Genomic DNA, 21,952 nt, shown 5'->3' with positions numbered 1-21,952 from the left:
AAGCAACTTGCTTAAATAAATAAAAATTAACTGTATTGCACCAAGTCCTCTTCTCTCAGTGTATAAAATACAAGTACATACATGTATTGTATTTGAATGCATCCGTATATAGTATATAAATATATATCCGCTTTTCTTATCGCCTGCATTTTCTTTTTAGTGCCGCCTTTGCCGCAATCAAGCACCAATTTCCACTTCCCTGTGTCATGGAGTCAACTGCCCACCCACTCATTGACCTTCCACGTTTACTAATTTACAGCATAATTAACCCTTTACACATGTATGCCCAAAAACGACCCCACAATGCAGTTGAAAGCTTCGAGTGTAATTATAAGTAATGCGTGACGTGGAAGTGGCATGTAATTGAATTAATTAACTCTTCTTACTTCATAAGCTTTACGCATAACTTTGTATCTTGCTGTGGGCAGCCGAAACAGGGAGCGTTTAATTCAGTCATAGAACACTTTGTAAGCCCAAGCGAGTTTTGATTAATTGTCAGTTGTCGCATGAGCTGAAAATGCCCCATTTTCATGAGTATGTATTTCGCTTGACGTGACGCAATCGGCTTCTAAATTTCTGTCAGGAATAAGCAGTATATACTATATAGTTCGTAAAAGTACTTGTAGCTATGGGTGCTTTTCACTGGGGAGTTAAAATACCTGCGTAATTAAATTTTTAGTGGACTCTGTCTCTCTATTGATAAACAAATTGTACGTAATATAATAATCCGAAGACAAAAATCAGATCCAAGCAAGCAGTTGTACCCATTTTTATACCCCACACTGAAGATGTAAGGGCATATGGGTTTTTCCTGTACAAGTTCCAGAAGGAAGAACACAATTTATATTTATACGTTCTTTATGGCTTCTCTAGGCTTTATGTTGCCATATAAATGATATGTTTTCAAAATTAGTTTTTAAATTAAAAACTTGTGTAATAATAATAATAAGAACAAAAATTCTAGAAGGAAGACTAAAATTTATATTTATACGATCTTTTTGGCTTCTTGCCATACAAAAGATATGTTTTTCAAATTAGTTTTTAGATTAAAAAAAACATCGAAATATAAGAACAAAAATTTATATTGCGAATGTGTTAGCCATATCTCCAGGTCTTGCCTCAAATCTGGGTTGCAAAACCCTTTCCCATGCAGGATTAAATAGTATTTTAACAGTAGGGTATAAACATAGCTCATGTCAGTGGAGTAATAATGTTTTGTTGTAAAGCACTAAGTTTTAAACTCATTTGAAGTACATATTATTATAGCAATTATTATTACAACGACCTACAGTTTTTAAGAAATATATACAATATATATTATAATAAGTATTTAAAACATACACTTTTTTTAGAATGATTTATTTGTATAACTTTAAGTGGAAATTAAAGTGCTTTGTTAATTTAGAATAAATTTGTAATTTGTTGAATTTGAACCGCTAACCTTGTATGTAAGAAATATTTTGGCTTTTCTATGAAATCTTCGCAGTAAAGTTCTCACAATAAATTGAAAAATAAAGGTGAACAATAATTGATTATTATAATTATGAAAGCATAAAAGACAAAAGTTTGAACAAATTTCCACGACCCTTATGGCATTTTGCACACGGAGTCAATAGACAAATCTAGCTGTGAAAATCCATAATAAAGATTTAAGGCAACTGTTGTTCTTTTTTTAAAATAAAATTAATCTATTATACAAGTATGAAACCCACTGTATAATTAGGCAGTTTTTAAAAAAAGTTCAAGCTGAAGTTTGCACATTTTTGAATAAAATATTTAAACTGCTTTCTCATGACTGAAAATTAAGCAATTACATATTCGTATGTTGTTAGGCGGGGAATATAATTTTTATACCCTGTACCCGTAGGGTAAAAAGGGTAAATGTAACAGGCAGAAGGTAGCACCTCCAACCTTGTAAAGTATATATATTCTGAATCAGCATGACGAGGGAAATCGATCTAGACATGTCCGTCCGTCTGTCCGTCCGTCTGTCTGGATGAACGCCTGGGTTTCGGAAACGGCTGAGCGCACATTAACCAAACTTGGTATGTGGACGCTCCTAGTCCCTAGGCTACACGAGTTTATTTTCTTTTTTTGCTTTTCCTCCTCCTCTCCCCGCTACAGAATTTCGCCAATCAATCAAGAAGTTCACGGTCGGGGTTCCACGACTGTTTTTTGATTTAACGGGCTCGAACTGATATTACTTTTATGTTAATCGTTTTGTTATGAGCTTTTGCTATTCTTTATTAGATATATTCTACCTAAGTATCTAAAAACGTATTTATTTATCTTTAAAATAAATTGCGATGATGACTTTTTCCGATTTGTAGATGCAAAAAAGTGTTACTACTTTGAAAGCGTTAAGCTGATATGCGTTTGGCTTGTAATGCCCATGTGTTGAGTAAACAAATACCCGCTACTTATCAGCGTCTGCACTGATAAAGTAGCCACTCAAGAGCGCCCACGCTCTCGCACACAGATACGGTTTGTTTGGTGTTGCTTTTTTTTTGGTTTTTTGCTATCCAAGAGATACATTTGTACACGATTTGAGAGCGAGGCGCTGACGTAGTTGGCAGCGGCAGCGGCAGCGCGCAATGACGACGAGGGCAACATTTTTGAGTTGGCCTGCTCGGAGTCGTGAGTTGCGTGACGACTTTCCGAGCGATCGGTTGTGTGCGCTTGTCCAGAGGATTATTCCAGAGAATTCATAGAGCGTTCGCATAGAGGGTTCGCATTGCCCGTTATCCGAATTCGATTCGATTTGATCATCGCAGACGTGTCGTTCGATTGTTTTGATTGTGTTTTTAGACCGCGCGAACGTCGAAATCAAAACGTTAACGCCTGTGCCCATAAAGTATCTAGAAGTACGTGTTTGCCAAAAGCAATATATAGCAACATATAGTATGTGTGTGTGTATAAGTGTGTATAAGTTTAATAGAAAATTAGCCAGTTTGCGCAAAAGTGTGCAAACGATTGTGGCTACTGAAAACAGCAAAAGCAACAACAACAGCAATAACAAAAGCAACAACACCAACAACAGCAACAACACAAATACGTTAAAAGTCAATATTGTGTATATAAATCATTGTGACCTTGTATGTTGTACCTGTGTATGGGTGGGTGTGTGTGTGTGTGTGTGTTGATTTTAGCAACTTGGTTATGGAATATCATTCGCATATTTCTGTGCCACCTACTCTATAGAAAGTTGGAGCATCTGCGGCGATTATCTAGTTAACTGATTTGGGAGAAAAACAACCTTAAACATCCAGAAACCTTTATCATCATCTGAGTCATTTGTATGGCACTCACGTCAGTTACACACACACACACACACGTACACTCGTTGTTGGAATGTCAAGCAGTTATGTAGCTCTTGACTACACTTAACAACAAAACCACAAATTATTTTAAACCTGTCTCTCAGTCTGTATACTAAAAAATCTTTTTTTTAAAAACTTTATTCTTTACTATTATTAATTTATATGGTAGTATTGGATTTTTTTAAAAATCATGAATGCCAAATGCTAGTGGCAGGCAGAAGAGGGCGTGGCATTTCCTATTTTATACAGACACGATAGCTTTTGAACCAAACTTAAAATGTAGACTTTTCCTATCCACACTCAGAGCAAGTTTATTGTAATTGTATTGTCTCAATATTTTGTATAGCTGCCATAGCATGAGTGCACAAATAAAACTTAGTAAGATCATGTTTTTGTTACAGAATTAGGTAATTTATGAATTATGAAGTTTGATCAAAATCTCAGTAGCTCAGAGCAAATTTATTGCAAATCATAGATAGATGGACTCAATATTTTGTATAGCGGCGTTTTGCTTAGTGCCTCATGATATTCTCAAGTTTGATCAAAATCGGTTCACTATATCATGGGATCGATTGGCACAACAAAGTTGATTTTAGTTGAAAGACCGTAGCGGAGAAAAAGGTGTGCACAGGGTATGCAAGGGTAGGGCTGGCATATCTAGTATAATATTTTGCTCGTTTCGCTGATAATAATTATCAACAAATTTATTATACCAAGAGTAATACGTTATCGAATATTTGATCACTTGGAAATATATTCACTTATCTAAAAAGTCGGCATTTATACATTGTCAACATAGATGAGACCATTTATAAGTTGTAAAAAACTCCACAAAAGTTAAAAGTGAACATTTCCAATCAAATTTATAAGCAGAAGTTGATGAAAAAAAGGTTTCTAGTTGACTAGACCTTTTTTGTTAAATTGTTTTAATTTGGTTCTAAGAGGATTATTTCCTTTCTTTTAAGTGGAATTATGCCTCATTAAGGAGTTTACAACTTGATGTTGTTAATATTAATTTTATTAATTGTATTCATTTTTTCAATTTCTTCTATTTTGTCAAAGAGAAAAGTTTACTTAAGAACTTAATAAAAATTGTTGGTTTTAACAAAGCACAATTTTTATATTAAAACAAAATTTAACTAGTTTTAACAAAATATAAATTTAATTTTTATTAATTGATCTTTATCCAGTGTCCGAGATTATTAAAATATCTTAATATTCTTGCTAAAATAACATCACTTAATGAGATTTTATTTTTTTTTATAAATAATTTTTAAATTATAATTGAAACTCACGCTGAACAGTGTTATTGTTTTACAGCGTATGTCACGCTCTTTACACACTTCTCTCTCGCTGTCTCGCACTCTCTTCCTCTTTGCCTTTCTCGCCACTTCTCAATTTCGATCTCATTATGGGCCAGCCAGTTAAGGTGCGTTACCATTTTTAGTGAACAACAATTATATGGCTACTGAGCCTTTAATGGCCAGCTGTTTATACTTATGAGTATAGAATTTTGTATTTATAATTATATTTTGGCAGCACACACTCACAGGAAACATTCAAAGGTACGTGCCGCCCCCATCTCCGATCCCGCTCCACAAGCTCCATTGAAAAATAGGAAAAACGTGGCGGAAAAAAACTAGCCAGACGATAAACGCCATAAAACTACAAATCAATTTTGTGCGACCTATGGCACAATAAATATTGCATTAACCTCACTTAATTAAGCTAATTGGGAACGCGTGCCGCACAAAGCGACTCGTTCCTAGCCCCCTCCTCCACTTCTTTGCAGATTTCAATAGAGCCAACCAACAACTATTTAGCAGAGTGTCAAAAGTATTACATACGTTATACTATATAGTATCAGCATATGCCTACACATTTGGCCAGTTATCCAGGTCTCTGCCTTTAGTTATCGCTCTTTCTAGTGGGTATGTACCCGCCCGTATGTATAACGGTTGTCTTATCTAATCGCTTTAATAAATACATATAAAACCGTATGCGGCAAACCATAAAAAACGAACGACAAATTTTACTTTTTTTTTTTTGCAAACTGCACAGATCCCTCCTCGTTTCGTTGCTATAAACCTATATATATGTACATATACATGGAAGCCTATATAGAAGCACATCTATGAGCCGACTACCTTTATCTCCAAATAGAAGTGTGGGTGAGCGTTATGTACTCGCGAATATGGTCCAACTGAGGCGGTTTATATTTCATCAGTTCTTCAAAATTGCAATTTATTTCGCAATACTCCAAAGTTCACAACTCTTGAGATCACTTTATCTTCCAGTTGATTGAAAAGATTATATATAAATTGTAGGATGTAAAAACTCCCTTCTATAGCAGAGAAAATGTAATAAAGAGGCTTGGAATGCTAAGTATATTAAAAGCTGAAAGTAAAGGCATTATTATCTCGCTTGCTAAGTAATACAGCTTATCTAACGATCAGTCTAGTATCAAAAGGCCTTCAAAAGAACCCCTAGAGATCCAATACTAAATGCTTGCGAAAGTAATTGTTTGAAAAACCCATTATTTCGCAAGTTGAATCGAAATCATCCTTAAAATTTGCGAAATGATTTTTTCTTTTCTATAGCAGAGAAAATGTAATAAATAGGCTGAAAAGCTCAAAGTTAAGGCATTATTTGAAGAAACCTATCTCGCTTGCTAAGTAATAAAGCTGGCCTAATGATCAGTCTAGTATTAAAAGGCCTTCAAAAGAATCCCTAGAGATCCAAAACTCCAAACCCCATTATTTCGCAAGTTAAATCGAAATCATCCGTAAAAGTTGCGAAAATCACATTTCACAAGCGATCCATTTAAAGATTTCGATTTTCCCTTAGTATTGCTAACCAATTGGGGGTCTTTCATTCAAAGTGTCCGTTTAGTATTACTTTCCATATACACCTCATGATGCTGCGGTTTTTTATTGCCGTATTACGACAGATATATTATAATTGAAACCACACAATAGTTCAGAAGGCACATTCCGCGTATTTCTATAGTAAAGGTACATATATAGTAACGATTGCTATAATTGGTGCATAAATCACAATGGTGACGCTTCATTGCAAATGTGATGCATATATATACTTAATTTATATATAAATATTGTAATAAACTCTGATATATATAGGTTTAATAGCGACTTCAATAGCGGCATGGTGCATGCGTTTTCCATTATATTTGAACCACTGATAAGGCACGAATGAGTTGGACTAAGTGGCAGCTGCCTTTCCACAATTCAGAATTGACACTTGTCTGTGCTATATGGGTACTACATGGGTATACCATGTATATAGAAGTGATTTTAATACAATCCACACAAAGGAATGAAACGAAGCGACGACCTCTTCAGCTTTTGCCTTCCATTGAAGTTGGGTGTGAAGAAAGTGTTTTAAATAATTCGAATGCAATAAATTATGACAACAAATTATGTGAAAATAAACACGAGCAGTCAATGCTCTGTGAAATCAGTCTATATATTCTTTATAGTGTGTGTGTGTGTGTGTGTGTGTGTGTGTGTGTGTGTGGCAAAGAATGCGCCGCTGTGGCAAGTGTTCCAAGAAGCCAATGCCGTAATTTGATATGAAAAGTTTACAAGAGGCCAACCAAGCCAGACGCAAAGTGGCAGATAACAAAGCTTCATTATATACTGCAGTGTACACACGATATACTATGCACGAGTATATATATTTTCATTTTTTATGAGAGTGTAATAATGCCTTATTAAACACTGTCCAACAATCACTTTGAACTTGTTCGAGGCCAACAAGCTCAGCATTGTCGAGACATCTGATCCCGAATTTCCGCCATTTTTGCAATTTTGAAGGTTATTGCAATACAATATAACTATGGAGTAATGTTCAGCCGCTCCAAAAACTTCCAACATTATTTGGGCATTTCGGCAATGAAGCCAAGCTGCTAATTATCAAAGATCGAAGAAGAAGGAAGATAGACGGATTTCGAACATATCTGTTATGTTGTAATAATAAATACAGCACTATTTTTTGGTACATTACTATTTTTAGTACATTACTATTTTTTAGTACATTACTATTTTTTAGTACATTACTATTTTTTAATACATTACTATTTTTTGTAGACCACTACTTTTTAGTAGATCACTATTTTAATTCAAGTTTTTCGGCTTTACTTAATCTGCTAGGATAATTGAAGATGTATCTACTAAATATCTGAGATCATTATAACTTAATCACAAAACAACTTGAATACAAATAAATAAAAATAAAAAATTGATGAAGGTATTTAGGTTTGTTGTCCCCACAATGATCCGTTTAACATTTTGGATGCCGTGACTTCTTAAACAAATAATCCAAAAGGCACCTAAAATTCAACCTACCAAAAAAAAAAAAAAAACAAAAAAAAAATTGCGCATCCCTGGTTCGTTAAATCGGTCCCTTTGGCCTGTCTTCAAAAAATGAAAATATTACTGAGGGAATTTCTGACTGGAAAGGTTCAAGATTACGGTACTGTTTACCATTTCTAAGGTTTCATCTGCAGAGTCCTTGATTGTAAATGCACTGAAGGAACTCCCACTTCCCCCCCAAAAAAAAGAAGAACAACAACAACATTTTTCGTAGCGAAAATATCACATTCGATGGTACCCTGTCCGCGAACTAAAGTGATAAAGTAAGGGGATCTGAAGCTCAAAGAGTTGGTTGCACTGTAGATGAAAACTCAGGATTTTATAGATATGTAATATCAGCAATGGCTTCTGAAATCTATACTATATAAAAATAATACATATAACACATTTTTTATGTTAATTCGAATTAATTATAATATGTAAATAAAATATAGATACATACATTGTAATAAAATGCAATTTAAATGTGATATATATGAGGAATTAAATTAAATTTTGGAATTACTTTTATTGCAACTAACACGAAGGAAATACACCTAATTCTGTTTTTACACGGTCTTGTTTTACAAGATTTTGATCTAACACGGTTTGAAAAATAAAAATTTCATATATATTTCTTTAGAGATAAGGAACCAATCACCTATTTTTGCAATGTCAATGTATTTTTTTACACGGTTGTTTCTGGAACCGATCTACTTTAACAATTGAGAAACAAACTCTGTTTTGTGAAAACGGAAACAGCATCTCACTCGTGATTTCTTTCAATTAATGAAATAGGCATTTGTTATCTTCAATAGCTTTCGATGATAAAAGATAAAAGATAATTTGCATTCACATTGACACCAATCATATTCTCCATGGTCAGCTATTTTGCTGGCTAGTGTAGTTCTTATATTTAAAATTGATGCTATGGGTGTTAATTACAGAAAATGCACTTGATAAAGTGCTTCCGCCGTGAAGCTGCAAAGAGAGAGCGAACAGAGAGAGAGGGAGAGAGAAGGCGATGGGGCAGGCCACAAAAAGATACGCACAACAGCTTTAGTGTTTACAAAATATACATATTTGAACAATATAGGATTACTGTAAAAATCTATAAATTCGCATGCCTTCATGCCTGGAGAACAGCAACAAAGTGACTGCCAATACGAAAATAGCGTTCAAAGTGTAAGCAACAATTTATTTTCCGCCCCTCTTTTGGCCAAAGTCTAAACAATGTTGAACAAGCAACCCAACCAGGCAGAAAGTCTGCCAGTCAGCCACAAACAAGCTAAAACAACAACTAAATAAACAGCCGAAATAACAACAGCATCTTCATTTCTTCATTTTCTTTTCTTTTTCTTCTTTTTGGCTATTTTGCGAAGCACATTCTCAAAAATTATAAACAATAACGTTATTCAGTGACCGAAAAGTGTAAATTTCCTTCAGAAGTGGAGCAAATAATTTCATTTATATATCAATTAACGCAACCTGTCCAAAGGGGGGATGGGTGTAACTATTTATATAGTCGGCTTTATCAGCCGACATTCCTAAAATAAAAGCTCCAAATACAAGTATGCAGCCGGCTCGTAGAACACATATGGAAATTCACTGAACTGCCACTAATCTGTGGGCCACTTAAAACAGACTTTGCTCGCAGATAAGGAAGCAGCTGTGCGTCGTTTCAATGGCGGAGCAAATGTCTATTTGGGCCAAAACAGTTGGCCAACAGCATGCCGATTAAGGTTTGATTAATCTTTGAACTCCCTGACCCACACAGAAAGTATTCTGAAAGAGTAACAGATTCGCAAGGTAACTGTGGAAGAGCAGTTGCTAATGCTACACTGATAAAAAAAACCACGGAAATTTCAATACTTACATGTAGATTTCACTATTTCTACCATCGATTTTGCACACTTAAATTTTATATTAAAATATTAAATTTAAAGTGTGGCGATATTAAATCACAAGTGATGATGTGGAGACGTGGACTTGATTCACGTCAAAGGTTTTTTTTTATATTTATAAAATATTTTACTGTTTTTTTTTAACTCTTTTCAATATTGACATTTCCATGGTGTATATTTTATTCCTATATATATTTTTTTCACTCCATAGAACCATTTTTAGCAAAAAGTAATTTTAAAATCCTTTTGTTTTTTATGCCTTTCAGTACGTATATAGTTTGGATCAATATTAATATTACAAGTGAGGAACAGCTGATTGAATAACACTTACTTGACACATACCTAACGACCATATCTGAAAACCGACTTGAGAATTCTAGTCGATTGAAATTTAATATATTTCTAGTACATTTAAATCGACTACAAAAAACTTTAAAATAAAGTTGAGATAAATATTATAATTTACTCTGGATAATAGTAAATTTAACTATTTATTTTTTGAAGTGTGTGCCTATCAATATTTAGTATGGTTCAACATTAAATAGAATATGACACACTTAAATAACGAAGTTTTACAGATTGTTTTGAATATTATTCATATTAAAATCACTAATTGAATATGTTTTTAGTCAAATGTACGATGTTTATATTTGATTTGAATATGAAATAGTAGAACATTAAATATAATATGAAAATTTTCATTTGTAATATGCAACTTTTTTATCAGTGTATCAAAATCACTAATTGAATATGTTTTTAGTCAAATTTACGATGTTTATATTTGATTTGAATATGAAATAGTAGAATATTAAATATAATATGAAAATATTCATCTGTAATATGCAACTTTTTTATCAGTGTACCGATTTAGTTTCTTCGCAACGGCCTAGAAAATCGCTCTAAAACCCAAAGACGCCTTTTTAATGCTGGCTCAAATAATTCTTATCTAAACTTGGTCAAGAGCTTGTGTGAACTCATTTAAATCTCTTTTATTCATACATTCGAGCTCAGAACTTCATTGGAAATTCTTTAGATTTATAGTATTTGGGGTTAGCAATCAATATTCTGAGTAGAGCTGAATTAAATATATTGCCTAAAATCAGAACAGTTGATTAACAATGGAGTGTCTTGAATTAATGGCATTTAATAGTCTATCAAAAATTGATTTGTTTTTACCGATTCCAGCAAAAATTTCCACCTTTATCGAAGAAGGCCACAATGTTTGACTAATGAAGGGAGCACTTGACCTTCGGTAGCCCCCTACCCATAACAATTAGGGTTAATTGCGTATAGTCGGTATGTCGGTTTGATAGATAAGTGGCAAGAACACACATTTGGAGGCACACGTGCCTGAAGAACTGAACTTCAAAGTGAATTGAAACTCTAGAGTCTAGACCTACATACAAGGTGCGTTCCAAAGTAAACACGACTTTTTGAATCTAGCGCTCCCTGGTGGCGCTATCTATATGTCGACTGGTCCATTAGAATCTTTATCGTTTGTCCAGTGAGAATTTCATGACATTTCATCGATTTATTTGTAAAAAGTCCTCTTTACTTTGGAACACACCTTGTACATACATAGATCGCGTGGCGGCAAGTGTTGTTTTTTTTTTTTATTCTCTTCTGAAGCATTCTAAAATGAAAAGGTTAAGAAAACGATGACAGAAAAATGAAATCACTCAGACGAACGGTAAAAGATGACATTAAACATTTATCAGAACCGGTTCGGTGTAAGTCTGGCTGCCACAGATTGTGGTTTGTATTGAATAATGTGGCGGGACATGGGATTGCCTGAAGTCGACTGTGTGAGTCACTAGATCTGGCAGAGAGCTGTGGCAATAGTTGAGAATGAGCGAAGCACATAAAGATGTTTATAATAATTGCAATAAGTAAGCATTGCGCTGCTCTTGGTTGGCAATTGTCTCAAAACCTCAAAAGCCGCTCTCGGGGCATTCCATGACTCATTGGCTCGGCGTTTCCAGGAAATCAAATGAGTTTTCTGCGTACGATCATTGTGAGCTTTTTCGGAGCATTGTCCCATAAACGCCTACAGTTTGTTTGGCTTTGATTTTGTTCGCTTAGCGGGACTAGATTTCCCCGAGTTTGGGGCAACTAGTCTGTTGCAAACGAGTTTTAATTAAAAAAGAAAATCAGACACAACAGCCGTAAGAAATTCAAAACGAAATGGAATTCAATGTTGGTTGGTTGTTGGTCGGTGAAAGTGTTTTAAATTATTTTTCTGTTATATAAGCTCAACTATGTTTAATGACTTTGGCAAATGTTCGCTTGATTGCGCGGACAAATTAATTTCCAAGAATCAATTGTAGCCACGTTTTTGATTAGTCTCTGTCATAAAAATCTCTCAAGTCTATTGCCCTGCCGCTCTGCTTCACTTGTTCAAATTCTTGAGAAACTTGTGAAATTTTATTTCTTTCAATCCAGACTGAATCTAAGAGAACAATAAACGAAAATATAATCGTAAGTGTACAACAACAGTTATTCGCAGGAAATAGATATTTTAGAGATTATTTAAAAAGAATTTAAAAGAATTAGGCTTAAAGTCTAGAGGAGGATTAAATGATTTCTTAAAAAAAAAAATTAAAAAATAATATAAAAATTAAATTACAGAGATTTTAAGAAGAAAATTCTTCTTTTTTTAAATCCTTATTCTTTACTTAAAATCTCTCCCATGGAGTACAACTATTAAATTATTATTAAATAAAAAAATATATGGTGGCGTTGAATTTGTTCAATCATGCGTTCTGTTAAGTTCTCAAATATTTCGGGAGGAGAAAACGTTTGCTCTAAAAGTCAATGTGAAATAAGACTTCAGTTGATTTTAATCTACTTGTATAGTATTGCATACTTCCAAAGATTTCTTGGTCAGACCGCAATCAATGTAAAAAACAGCTGTGAAAAGCTTATTTATGATATCTAGATGAGATGATGATTAGAAAAATTTCTACTATGAACCATTAAAGATATGAATAATATTGAAATCAACTTTGCATGGATTTTTTCCATCATTTCATGCAGCTTCTGTGACCATTGTGAGGCAAGTGTTAAATCTAATATTTGTTGATCATTTTATAATCAACTCTCAAGAACAAAGTAGCTATTATACTTGTAGTAGCAATTCGTCTTTACCTATCTTTTGTGCTACTTATAACAGCTATCCCATATTACTATTGACTTTAAAAACTATTTGGAGTAGAATATGTAATTCGTGGAACTAACTATGTGTAGAAACTTTTTATTTATATACACAATAAATGTTTATAAACATTGTATGCATAAAAGCATTATATGCGTATAAAGATAAAAGTTATTTGGAGTAGAATATGTAATTCGTGGAACTACTAATGTATAGAAACTTTTCATTTATATACACAATAAATGTTTATAAACATTGTATACATAAAAGCATTATATGCGTATAAAAATAAAAGTTATTTGGACTAAAATATGTACCTACCTACTAATAAATATAAAAGTTATTTGGAGTAGAATATGTAATTCGTGGAACTAACTATGTATAGAAACTATTTATTTATATACATAATAAATGTTTATAAACATTGTATGCATAAAAGCATTAAATGTTTATAAACATTGTATGCAAAAAAGCACTATATGCGTTTAAAGATAAAAGTTATTTTGAGTAGAATATGTAATTCGTGGAACTACCTACCTACTAATATAGATAAAAGTTATTTGGAGTAGAATATGTAATTCGTGGAACTAACTATGTGTAGAAACTTTTTATTTATATGCACCATAAATGTTTATAAACATTGTATGCATAAAAAAGAAATGTATTTAAGCAACTCATGCTACCCAAGCATGTGACTAAAGCTATACTACCTTAAGCATACCCTATAAAAATGGTCGCTGTTGTTGTTGTTATTGCGTTCAGCTGCAGATTAGATTAAAGTCGTCCACACGAGCACGAGTATGTCTGTACTTAGCTTTATTGCGGTGCGCAAGTTCAAGTGATTTGGCGCAGCTGTTAATTAACAGCGCTCTGTTAGCAACAGCTTGCTGTTAATTGGACAACAGTTCAATGCACCGCTCAACAATTTGTGCAACTAACTTGCATAATTAGCACACAAGCCCACACATTGAGCAAAAAACGAAGTCAAATAAAAGCAAAGTAAAGCAAGGCAAAGACTGCTGCTGATTTCCGGTTGCGGCAGGATAAATATATGAACGTGGGCTGGGCTGTGCGAGGGGTGTGGCAAAGCGAACACACTCCATATGCCACCAAATGGTGCAATTGTCGCCACTCCAGCATATGCACAAATAAATACAAATTCATACACACATACATGCTATATATATATGTGTATATATATGAGTATATACAGCATTTACTTACTCGCCTTCTTACACTCGCAGCTTCACAAACAAAGGCGTCGGGAAACCAGAACCAGAACCAGCGACAATGGCAAAGAGTCTACGCCCGCTTAAAATAACCATCGTCGGCGATGGCATGGTGGGCAAGACCTGTATGCTGATAACCTATACACAGAACGAATTCCCCGAGGAGTATATACCCACAGTATTCGACAATCATGCCTGTAACATTACAGTGGACGACTCTGAATATAATCTAACGCTTTGGGATACGGCAGGACAAGAGGACTATGAAAGATTGAGGCCCCTATCATATCCAAATGTAAGCAGAACCATATTGATTAGATAGATAGTACAAGTACTATATAGAGTTTCGTTCATCCCGATGTTGCCGGACGAAAATTTGGTAACTTAATCGTTATACTATAGCATTTAATACGCGTATACTCTAGCGATAAGGGCATATTATAGTAAAACAAAAATTAGCTTCAAATTCAAATTCTTTATCACAATTAATCTTAAACGAAGATCGGGCATAAAACTTAGAGTTACCTAAATTTATTAATCGCTTACTTACCGCAAAGAAACAAAAATCAAATATGTTTTACAATCGCATCCATGTCCGGTGTCGGAAGGTTTACATACGAGTCATCTCAATAAAATTCTGGGGAAAAGCTCCAACATTTCTATAAGTTTTCAATAACTATTCAATACAATATCATAGCTAGCTATCTCGAGCTTAGTTTGGCTTCTCTACTTTTTAAAGCTTACGAGAATTTTGCGTTCCTACAGACGGATAGGGGAACAAACGAGAGGATAAATCGACTCGTCTAGCCTTTTTTGATCAAGGACATATAGCACATGTAGTGGCGAAAGAATGCTACCACAAGACCACTGTTATCATCATAGGTAACATAACTTTCTTGCTCTCGAAATTTCGTTTAAATATTATTTTACGAAAAATAGAAAAATATCGGATGTATTGGAACGTATAAGTATTAAGAGAAAGCCTCAAGTAGTAAGGTCACTGAAAATAAAGTACCTAGACGAATTTCTTTTCAACTGACTACAATAAATAGACTTGATTGTTTTGACACAAAATATATATAAGACAATCTTTTTATACCCTGTACCCAAAGGGTACAAGGGTATATTAGTTTTGTGCGAGTGCACATGGAACACACAGAAGGAGGCTTGGTAGACCCCACAAAGTATATATATTCTTGATCAGCATGACAAGCCGAGTCGATATAGCCATGTCCGTCTGTCCGTCTGTCTGTCCGTCTGTCTGTCCGTCTGTCTGTCTGTATGAACGCAAGGATCTCCGAAAGTATAAGAGCTAGAATAACCAAACTTGGTATACAGATTCTCCTGAGACCGAGAAAGGACGAGTTTGTTCATTTTTTCTGATCCACCCCCACACTCCCCCCCTATTAACGATTTTCTATAACTCCCGTAATTCTTGGAGTTTTGAACTAAAATTTGGTAGTCACATTATGTTAATTATATATCCGTATACCAAGTTTCATTATGATAGAATGATCGGAAAGAAAGTTATAGCCATATAACCAGGCCCAATGCACACATACATACATATGTACAAGTACGCAAACACGCATAAGGCACGATTCTGATGTAAATGTAAATGTATGTATGCATGCATGGAATATTTTATATTTAATTAGTTAATATTTAGTTCATTAATTAAATTAATTTAGTTAATTAATTTAATTTAATTAATTAATTAATTTAAATACTTTTTTGTGGTGTGGTACAGGGTATTTAAGAGTTGAGCCTGCTCGACTTTAGCATTCCTTTCTTGTTTTATATTAATAGTAGGTCCAATAGTTTTTCGAACTAAGGTAAAGAAATCTTTGTAAGCTCGGAGGTCGAAAACGCCAATTGTGTGTAAGAGGAGGCGTGGCTGACCCCATGTTACATGTAGCTACACATATAATCAGATCGACGAGTTGAGTTTTTATAGACATATCATCCATCTGATGTCCTTTTGTCCAGAGAACTTTTGAGCCATAACAGCTAAGGACATCAAACATGGAATTTATATGCAAAGCTAGTTTATTATAAACAATATAAAGCATCATTATAATGTGAACATGAAATTTACAAGAGTATATAAGTGAAATGTCGATTAATGTCTGTCTGTCTGTCTGTCTGTCAGTCTGTCCGTCCGTATGAACACCTGGATCTCAGAGACTATAAGAGCTAGACACACGAAATTTTGCACAAAGATGCCTTATGTGTGTACGCTACAAGAGTTTGTTTTATTGTTTCGATTTTCCCCCACTTCCCCCCTATGAGGATTTTTCTGTAACGCCGTTCGTATAATCGCCTATATCTCGGAGACTAAAGTAGACTAAAGACCTAGGGACACCAAATTTTAATATCAGATGCCTTATTTAAATACGCAGAAAATGTGTATTTTGGAATTTCCCTCCCTCCCCCTCTCCCCCGCAAATCGTGATTTTCTCTAACTCCCGTAATTCTTGGATTTTTTTTTTAATTTTCTTAATTTCTATAATTATTATACTAAGCATATGTCAGAGTATTGCATAGTCGGGACACCCGACTTTAGCTTCCCTACTTGTTTTTATATAGATCTACCATAGGAGCGATCGATGCAAAAATCGTTCTTAGTAGGATCTTCATAAAAATCTGGTATTCATGAGCATTTCATAGCGCTTTCATTAAAATCGCTCCATTATATCATGTAGTAACTGTTATAGGAACGATTGGAGTAGAAATCAATCTAAATACCAACAACTGTTTGGTTTGCTCAGATATCGAGACTGAAATTGTTATCTATATATTATATTATATTTATATTTATTTTTCTTTCATAGACCAACTGCTTCCTGTTATGCTATTCCATCAGTAGTCGCACCTCGTTCGAGAATATCAAAAGCAAATGGTGGCCCGAGATTCGTCATTTTTCTAATAATGTTCCCGTCGTACTTGTGGGTACCAAGCTCGATTTACGCATACCCAATTCCGAGAAATTTGTCACCACAGCGGAGGGTCGACGTTTACGCAAAGAGATACATGCGCACAATTTGGTAGAGTGTTCGGCTAAGAAAAAGATCGGGTTGCCCCAGGTTTTCGAGGAGGCCGTCCGAGCTGTGGAAAAGAAACCAAAGTCCAAGCCCCAGACGTGCAAAATACTGTAATTAAGTGTATGACTACTTATGTTATATAATGTTATTATGTATACGTAATGTATAATGTAACTTTTGTCTGATTTCGTTTTATAGTTTTTACATACATATACGATTATATATAGACATATGCAAACATACATACAAACATACGTGTGTATACATATAGTGTGTATATTTTTATGTGTTTTCTGTTGCGCTATTTGATTTGCGTTCTTCACAAAGATGGTAGTAAATGTACTCTTAAGGTCTGTATTTAAGTGCTAGCTTTCTCCTCAATTGATTATTGGGCTTGCAAGCGGTATGTAAAACGTATAGTGCTGAATTTAGTCTTAAATACTGTATTTTAAACTAATAATGTTGTGTAAAATTCAATTTGTATGCAGCCAAAGTGCATTTCTTTGTATAAAAAGAGAAAACTAAATAGAACATTAAAATTATGTATAAAATTGTACTTCCATCTTTTAATTTATCTTTAAAAATATAAAATACTAGACCGATTCGACTTCAATAGATGTGTTTTTCGTGCTTTAGTTTTTACAAAACCCATATGATTTGAAAAGTTCTAGAATCAATCTTTTAATTTATCTTTAAAAATATAAAATACTAGACCGATTCGACTTCAATAGATGTGTTTTTCGTACTTTGGTTTTTTCGAACGCAGTATAAATTGAAAAGTTCTAGAATCCCAAAGTCTGTTTTCAGCGACTCTGTGTTATAATGTGAGCAATAAAATGTATGATCATTTTCCATTAGAGCTGAGAAAGATTTGATTAAGTAACGGTTCAATCGATTATTTTTTAAAGGTGAATAATCGATAACAACTCAATTATAATTTACTTCTTAGATCGGTGTGTGATAAATATTTTATAAAATCAGTCTAAAATTTGAAACAAAAATAGATAGTTGTATATAGATTGTTTATGCAACTTTTTAATAATGTGCAGTATTGAAAAACTCTGTATCGTTGGTCTGTGGTGGGGGAAATTAATAAAATAAACTCGCCTGTATTTTGGAAGAGTTAATAGGCGTTCATCCAGACAGACAGACAGTCCCGCATTCTTCTCTTAAAATATAATATTGGCAATTGCATACAATTAAATGCAAAAAGCTCATGTTAGGGAGAAAAACAACAGAGATGTTTTAAATAAAAAATGCTTATATATCAAAAGAGACTGTCATTGGCCAATAAAGTAATATTAAAACTGACTTTTAATAAACTTGTAAAAATATACAATTTAAAAAACAAATCAAACCCATGCTTTGCATCGAATTGCATTGTAAGCATATTAAATGTGCATAACAATCGAAAATATAAACAAAATACACATTTTAATGAAAACATAAAAAAAGTACATAAATACAAATTCACCTTCTTCGGTAAGCCACACAAAGAAATGTGACCGCCCAATAATACATGAAAAATGTTCCAGCTTTGGACAAAAATCGATGGATCGACGATGTATCGCAAACAAGAAAACATTGAAAAACATCGATGCATCGTGTTAAAAACCTCGTCGATGTTCGATATAGCGATGTTATTTAACATCCCTACGATGTAGTACTGGAGTAAAGTTGTTTCGGTAACTTAGAATTGACCGATACAATTTGAAAAAAAGAAATATTTATGTATACATATGTATATAAATTATCTTTGCAAATATGGTTTATGTTGCTTGTTTGGTTATTACTTAGATCGATTTTTCTCGTCGTTCTGATTAAGAATATATACCCCATATGGGGTTAGAGATGCTTCCTTCTGCCTGCTATATAATTTGCACAAACCTAATATATGTACACTATTTACCCTACGGGTACAGGGTAAAAAATCCGGTACTCGTGTGAAAAATATAGTTTAAAAAATAAAGAAAACTAAACCAATTTAATTATTATTTTAAGTGGTGAATATTTAATACATAAATGTACATATGTATGACACATCGAAAATAACACCACCTTAAATTGTCCCCCATTGGCATTTAAAAAAAGTGGGCCGCCTTATACTATACATCCATTATTTCTATATTTGTTGAAAACACTCACCTTCTCAATATCAAAGTACTAAAATAAGAAAGTAATGTTTTTTAGTAGCTGCGGTTTAAGGTTAGCTTATTAATGCGTGTAAAGAAATCGGTTACTCATGTAGGTGCGGGTATTTGCATTTTCAAAATTTCATTTTCATTTAAACTGACGATTTGCTTACTTAAATAGTTGTGTATTGGAGTTCAAGTTGGAATCATTTAGGCGCACGAGAATCTTATAAAGAGTAAGCTATCTTTGTTAATACAAACATTTATTAAACTGTATTCTAACCCAGACTTTTGTATAAGTCTATAGAAATGTCATCACCAGAACCATACAAAATAGTTGTCGTTGGTGACGGGAATACGGGCAAGACTTGCCTGCTAATGTCATATATTAAAAATGAATTTCCGATAGATTATGTACCTACAATATTTGATAACTTTACAACCCAGACAGTTGTAGATAATAATGAGCACAAAATTTCGTTGTGGGATACGGCAGGACAGGAGGTTTATGAGAATCTAAGAACCCTATGCTATCCCAATGTATGTGAGTTCGTATTTTTATTAAATATAACTAAATTGTTTTATATCGTAGACGAAATGCTTCATATTATGCTATGCGATCAATATTCGACAGTCCTATGCCAATATTATAAATATTTGGATACCGGAAATACGCCACTATTCCAATAACGCTGCCATTGTGCTAGTGGGTACCAAGTCGGATTTACGTGTAAAAAATTCATCAAAATTTGTCACCACCGCAGAGGGAAAAAGACTATGCTCGAAAGTGAATGCGGACAGTTTTATCGAGTCGTCAGCTAAGATAAAACATAATATTTCGGAAATATTCGTGGAGGCTGTACGCGCTATAAAGAAACAAGATAGAACGCTACAGTCGAGCAAGCCCGACAGTAAAATAGCCTGTACTCTCCACAAAAAAAGAAAAATTAAAAAAAAAAAAAATTAAAAAAAAATTAAATTATTAAAAAAAATTAATGAATTAATTAATTAAATTAAATTAGAATATATGTTTATGTTTAGTTTTAACAGCATACATTTACATCACGTACCTATGCGTGTTTATATGCGTGTATGTATGCAGCACAAAGTTAAACCAAAGCAGCAACAACAACAACAGCTGCGGGCAGCGCTGGCGACTGAGCTGCAGGCAGCGCATGAGCAGCGATTTTACTTATGGCTATAACTTTCTTCAGAATTGACCTATCATGATGAAATTTGGCACACGGGCACATTAGTACTAACTGGATGTACCTACCAAAATTGATTTCAAAATTCCGAGAATTACGGAAGTTATAAGAAAAAACACGAATTGCGGGGGAGTGGGGGGGTGCATCGAAAAAAAACTCAAACTCGTACTTTCTCGGTCTTAGGAGAATATGGAAACCAAGTTTGGTTATTCTAGCTATTATACTTTCTGATATCCTTGCGTTCATACGGACAGACGGACAGACGGACAGACGGACAGACGGACAGACAGACGGACAGACGGACGGACGGACGGACAAGGCTATATCGACTCGGCTTCTCATCCTGATCAAGAATATATATACTTTGTGGGGTCTGCCACGCCTCCTTCTGTGTGTTACATACATGCGCACAAAACTAGTATAGCCTTTCACCCTTTGGGTACAGGCTATAAAAAGAACAACCCAAGTCAAGGTGTTCAATATTGTAAAAATGTTGATGCTCGAGATAAAATTTATAATGTGTGTATTTTTATACCCTTTCTAAATGGCGTGTAATTGCAAATGCTTAAATTCCCTTTCAACTTGCTAGCTTATACTTTAATGCGATTTTTAATATAGGGAAGAATTTTAAATAAGACCATTGGGTTTCGGGGAAAAATCTCGTTAATACAAAGTTTTCTTTGCTTCCCATTTATCTTTAATTCAAGGATTCTTATTTATTTTTCGACAATTTTAGATACACAAAAAGATACCCGAAGATCTTTCATTCAATCGAATTCCAAAATATTTAATTACGATATGGCATTCGTTATAATGAAATCAATTTAAATCACGATTTGCGGTCAAATAACTATAATAAACGTGTGATCTAAAATACATAAACAAAATTAACATTTATTAAATTGGCCGATCGAACTAGCACTTTTTATATCTTTATAGTTTATTATTTATTTTAAATTATGGTATTTAAGCAATATATAATATGTATATATGTATATATTACCTGACCGGCCAGGGTGGCAACGCCGGAAGTTTAAGAAATTCCCGTCAGGTCTGGGAACTTCAAACGAAACGCCATCTAGCGGCACTGGGCGTCAGCGATGCAAGTCGTTCATGCTTCCGGACAGGGGTTCGTGTCTGAAAATAAAATACAAATCGGATTAGAACCAGGAAAAATGTCTTTGAAAAAAAAAACACTTGCACACAAATGTACGTGTATATTTTTTACTGTATTGTTGGGAAGCACTCATGCTGGCTGGGGATGGTATGTCTTTCATACACACATACGCGATGATAACGTATGAATGAATTAAAATAAGCCGGATTAGAACTAGGAAAACTGTCTTTGAAAAAAAAACACTTGCACACAAATGAAAGTGTATGATGCTTAACGTGATCGTAACAAATTCCCATTTTATTTGTTGCATCGTATTTGGCTAAAAATCGTGCAGTGCAGTGTATTGCTGCTATCTAAGTGGCAGCACCGTACACGCCTATGATGAGTGCTGCCACTTTTTGTTCTGTCAACACAGCTGCAGTGACAAATATTAATGAAACCAGTTTTATTTGACATCCCAATGAAGGCGCA

General features: G+C 34.0%; 2 protein-coding genes across 2 annotated transcripts; both read left to right on the top strand.

Annotated features, from left to right (window-relative positions):
* Positions 1 to 2,671: 2,671 nt before the first annotated feature.
* On the top strand, positions 2,672 to 17,550 carry LOC115624001 (ras-like GTP-binding protein RhoL). The gene is made up of 3 exons (XM_030518573.1): positions 2,672 to 2,864; positions 13,996 to 14,275; positions 16,815 to 17,550. The coding sequence occupies exons 2-3, from the start codon at positions 14,042 to 14,044 to the stop codon at positions 17,136 to 17,138; spliced, it is 558 nt and encodes a 185-aa protein (XP_030374433.1). The 5' UTR covers positions 2,672 to 2,864; positions 13,996 to 14,041; the 3' UTR covers positions 17,139 to 17,550.
* Positions 17,551 to 19,465: 1,915 nt separating this feature from the next.
* Positions 19,466 to 21,915, top strand: LOC115623957 (ras-like GTP-binding protein RhoL). The gene is made up of 3 exons (XM_030518523.1): positions 19,466 to 19,696; positions 19,749 to 20,050; positions 21,897 to 21,915. Exons 1-3 carry the CDS (start codon positions 19,466 to 19,468, stop codon positions 21,913 to 21,915), a joined length of 552 nt encoding a protein of 183 aa, XP_030374383.1.
* The last annotated feature ends 37 nt before the right edge of the window (positions 21,916 to 21,952 follow it).

The sequence above is a fragment of the Scaptodrosophila lebanonensis genome, unplaced genomic scaffold (assembly GCF_003285725.1).
Source record: "Scaptodrosophila lebanonensis strain 11010-0011.00,11010-0021.00 unplaced genomic scaffold, SlebRS2 tig00000053-arrow-pilon, whole genome shotgun sequence".
Lineage (NCBI taxonomy): Eukaryota > Metazoa > Arthropoda > Insecta > Diptera > Drosophilidae > Scaptodrosophila > Scaptodrosophila lebanonensis.
This window is presented reverse-complemented; position numbering and strand designations above follow the sequence as displayed.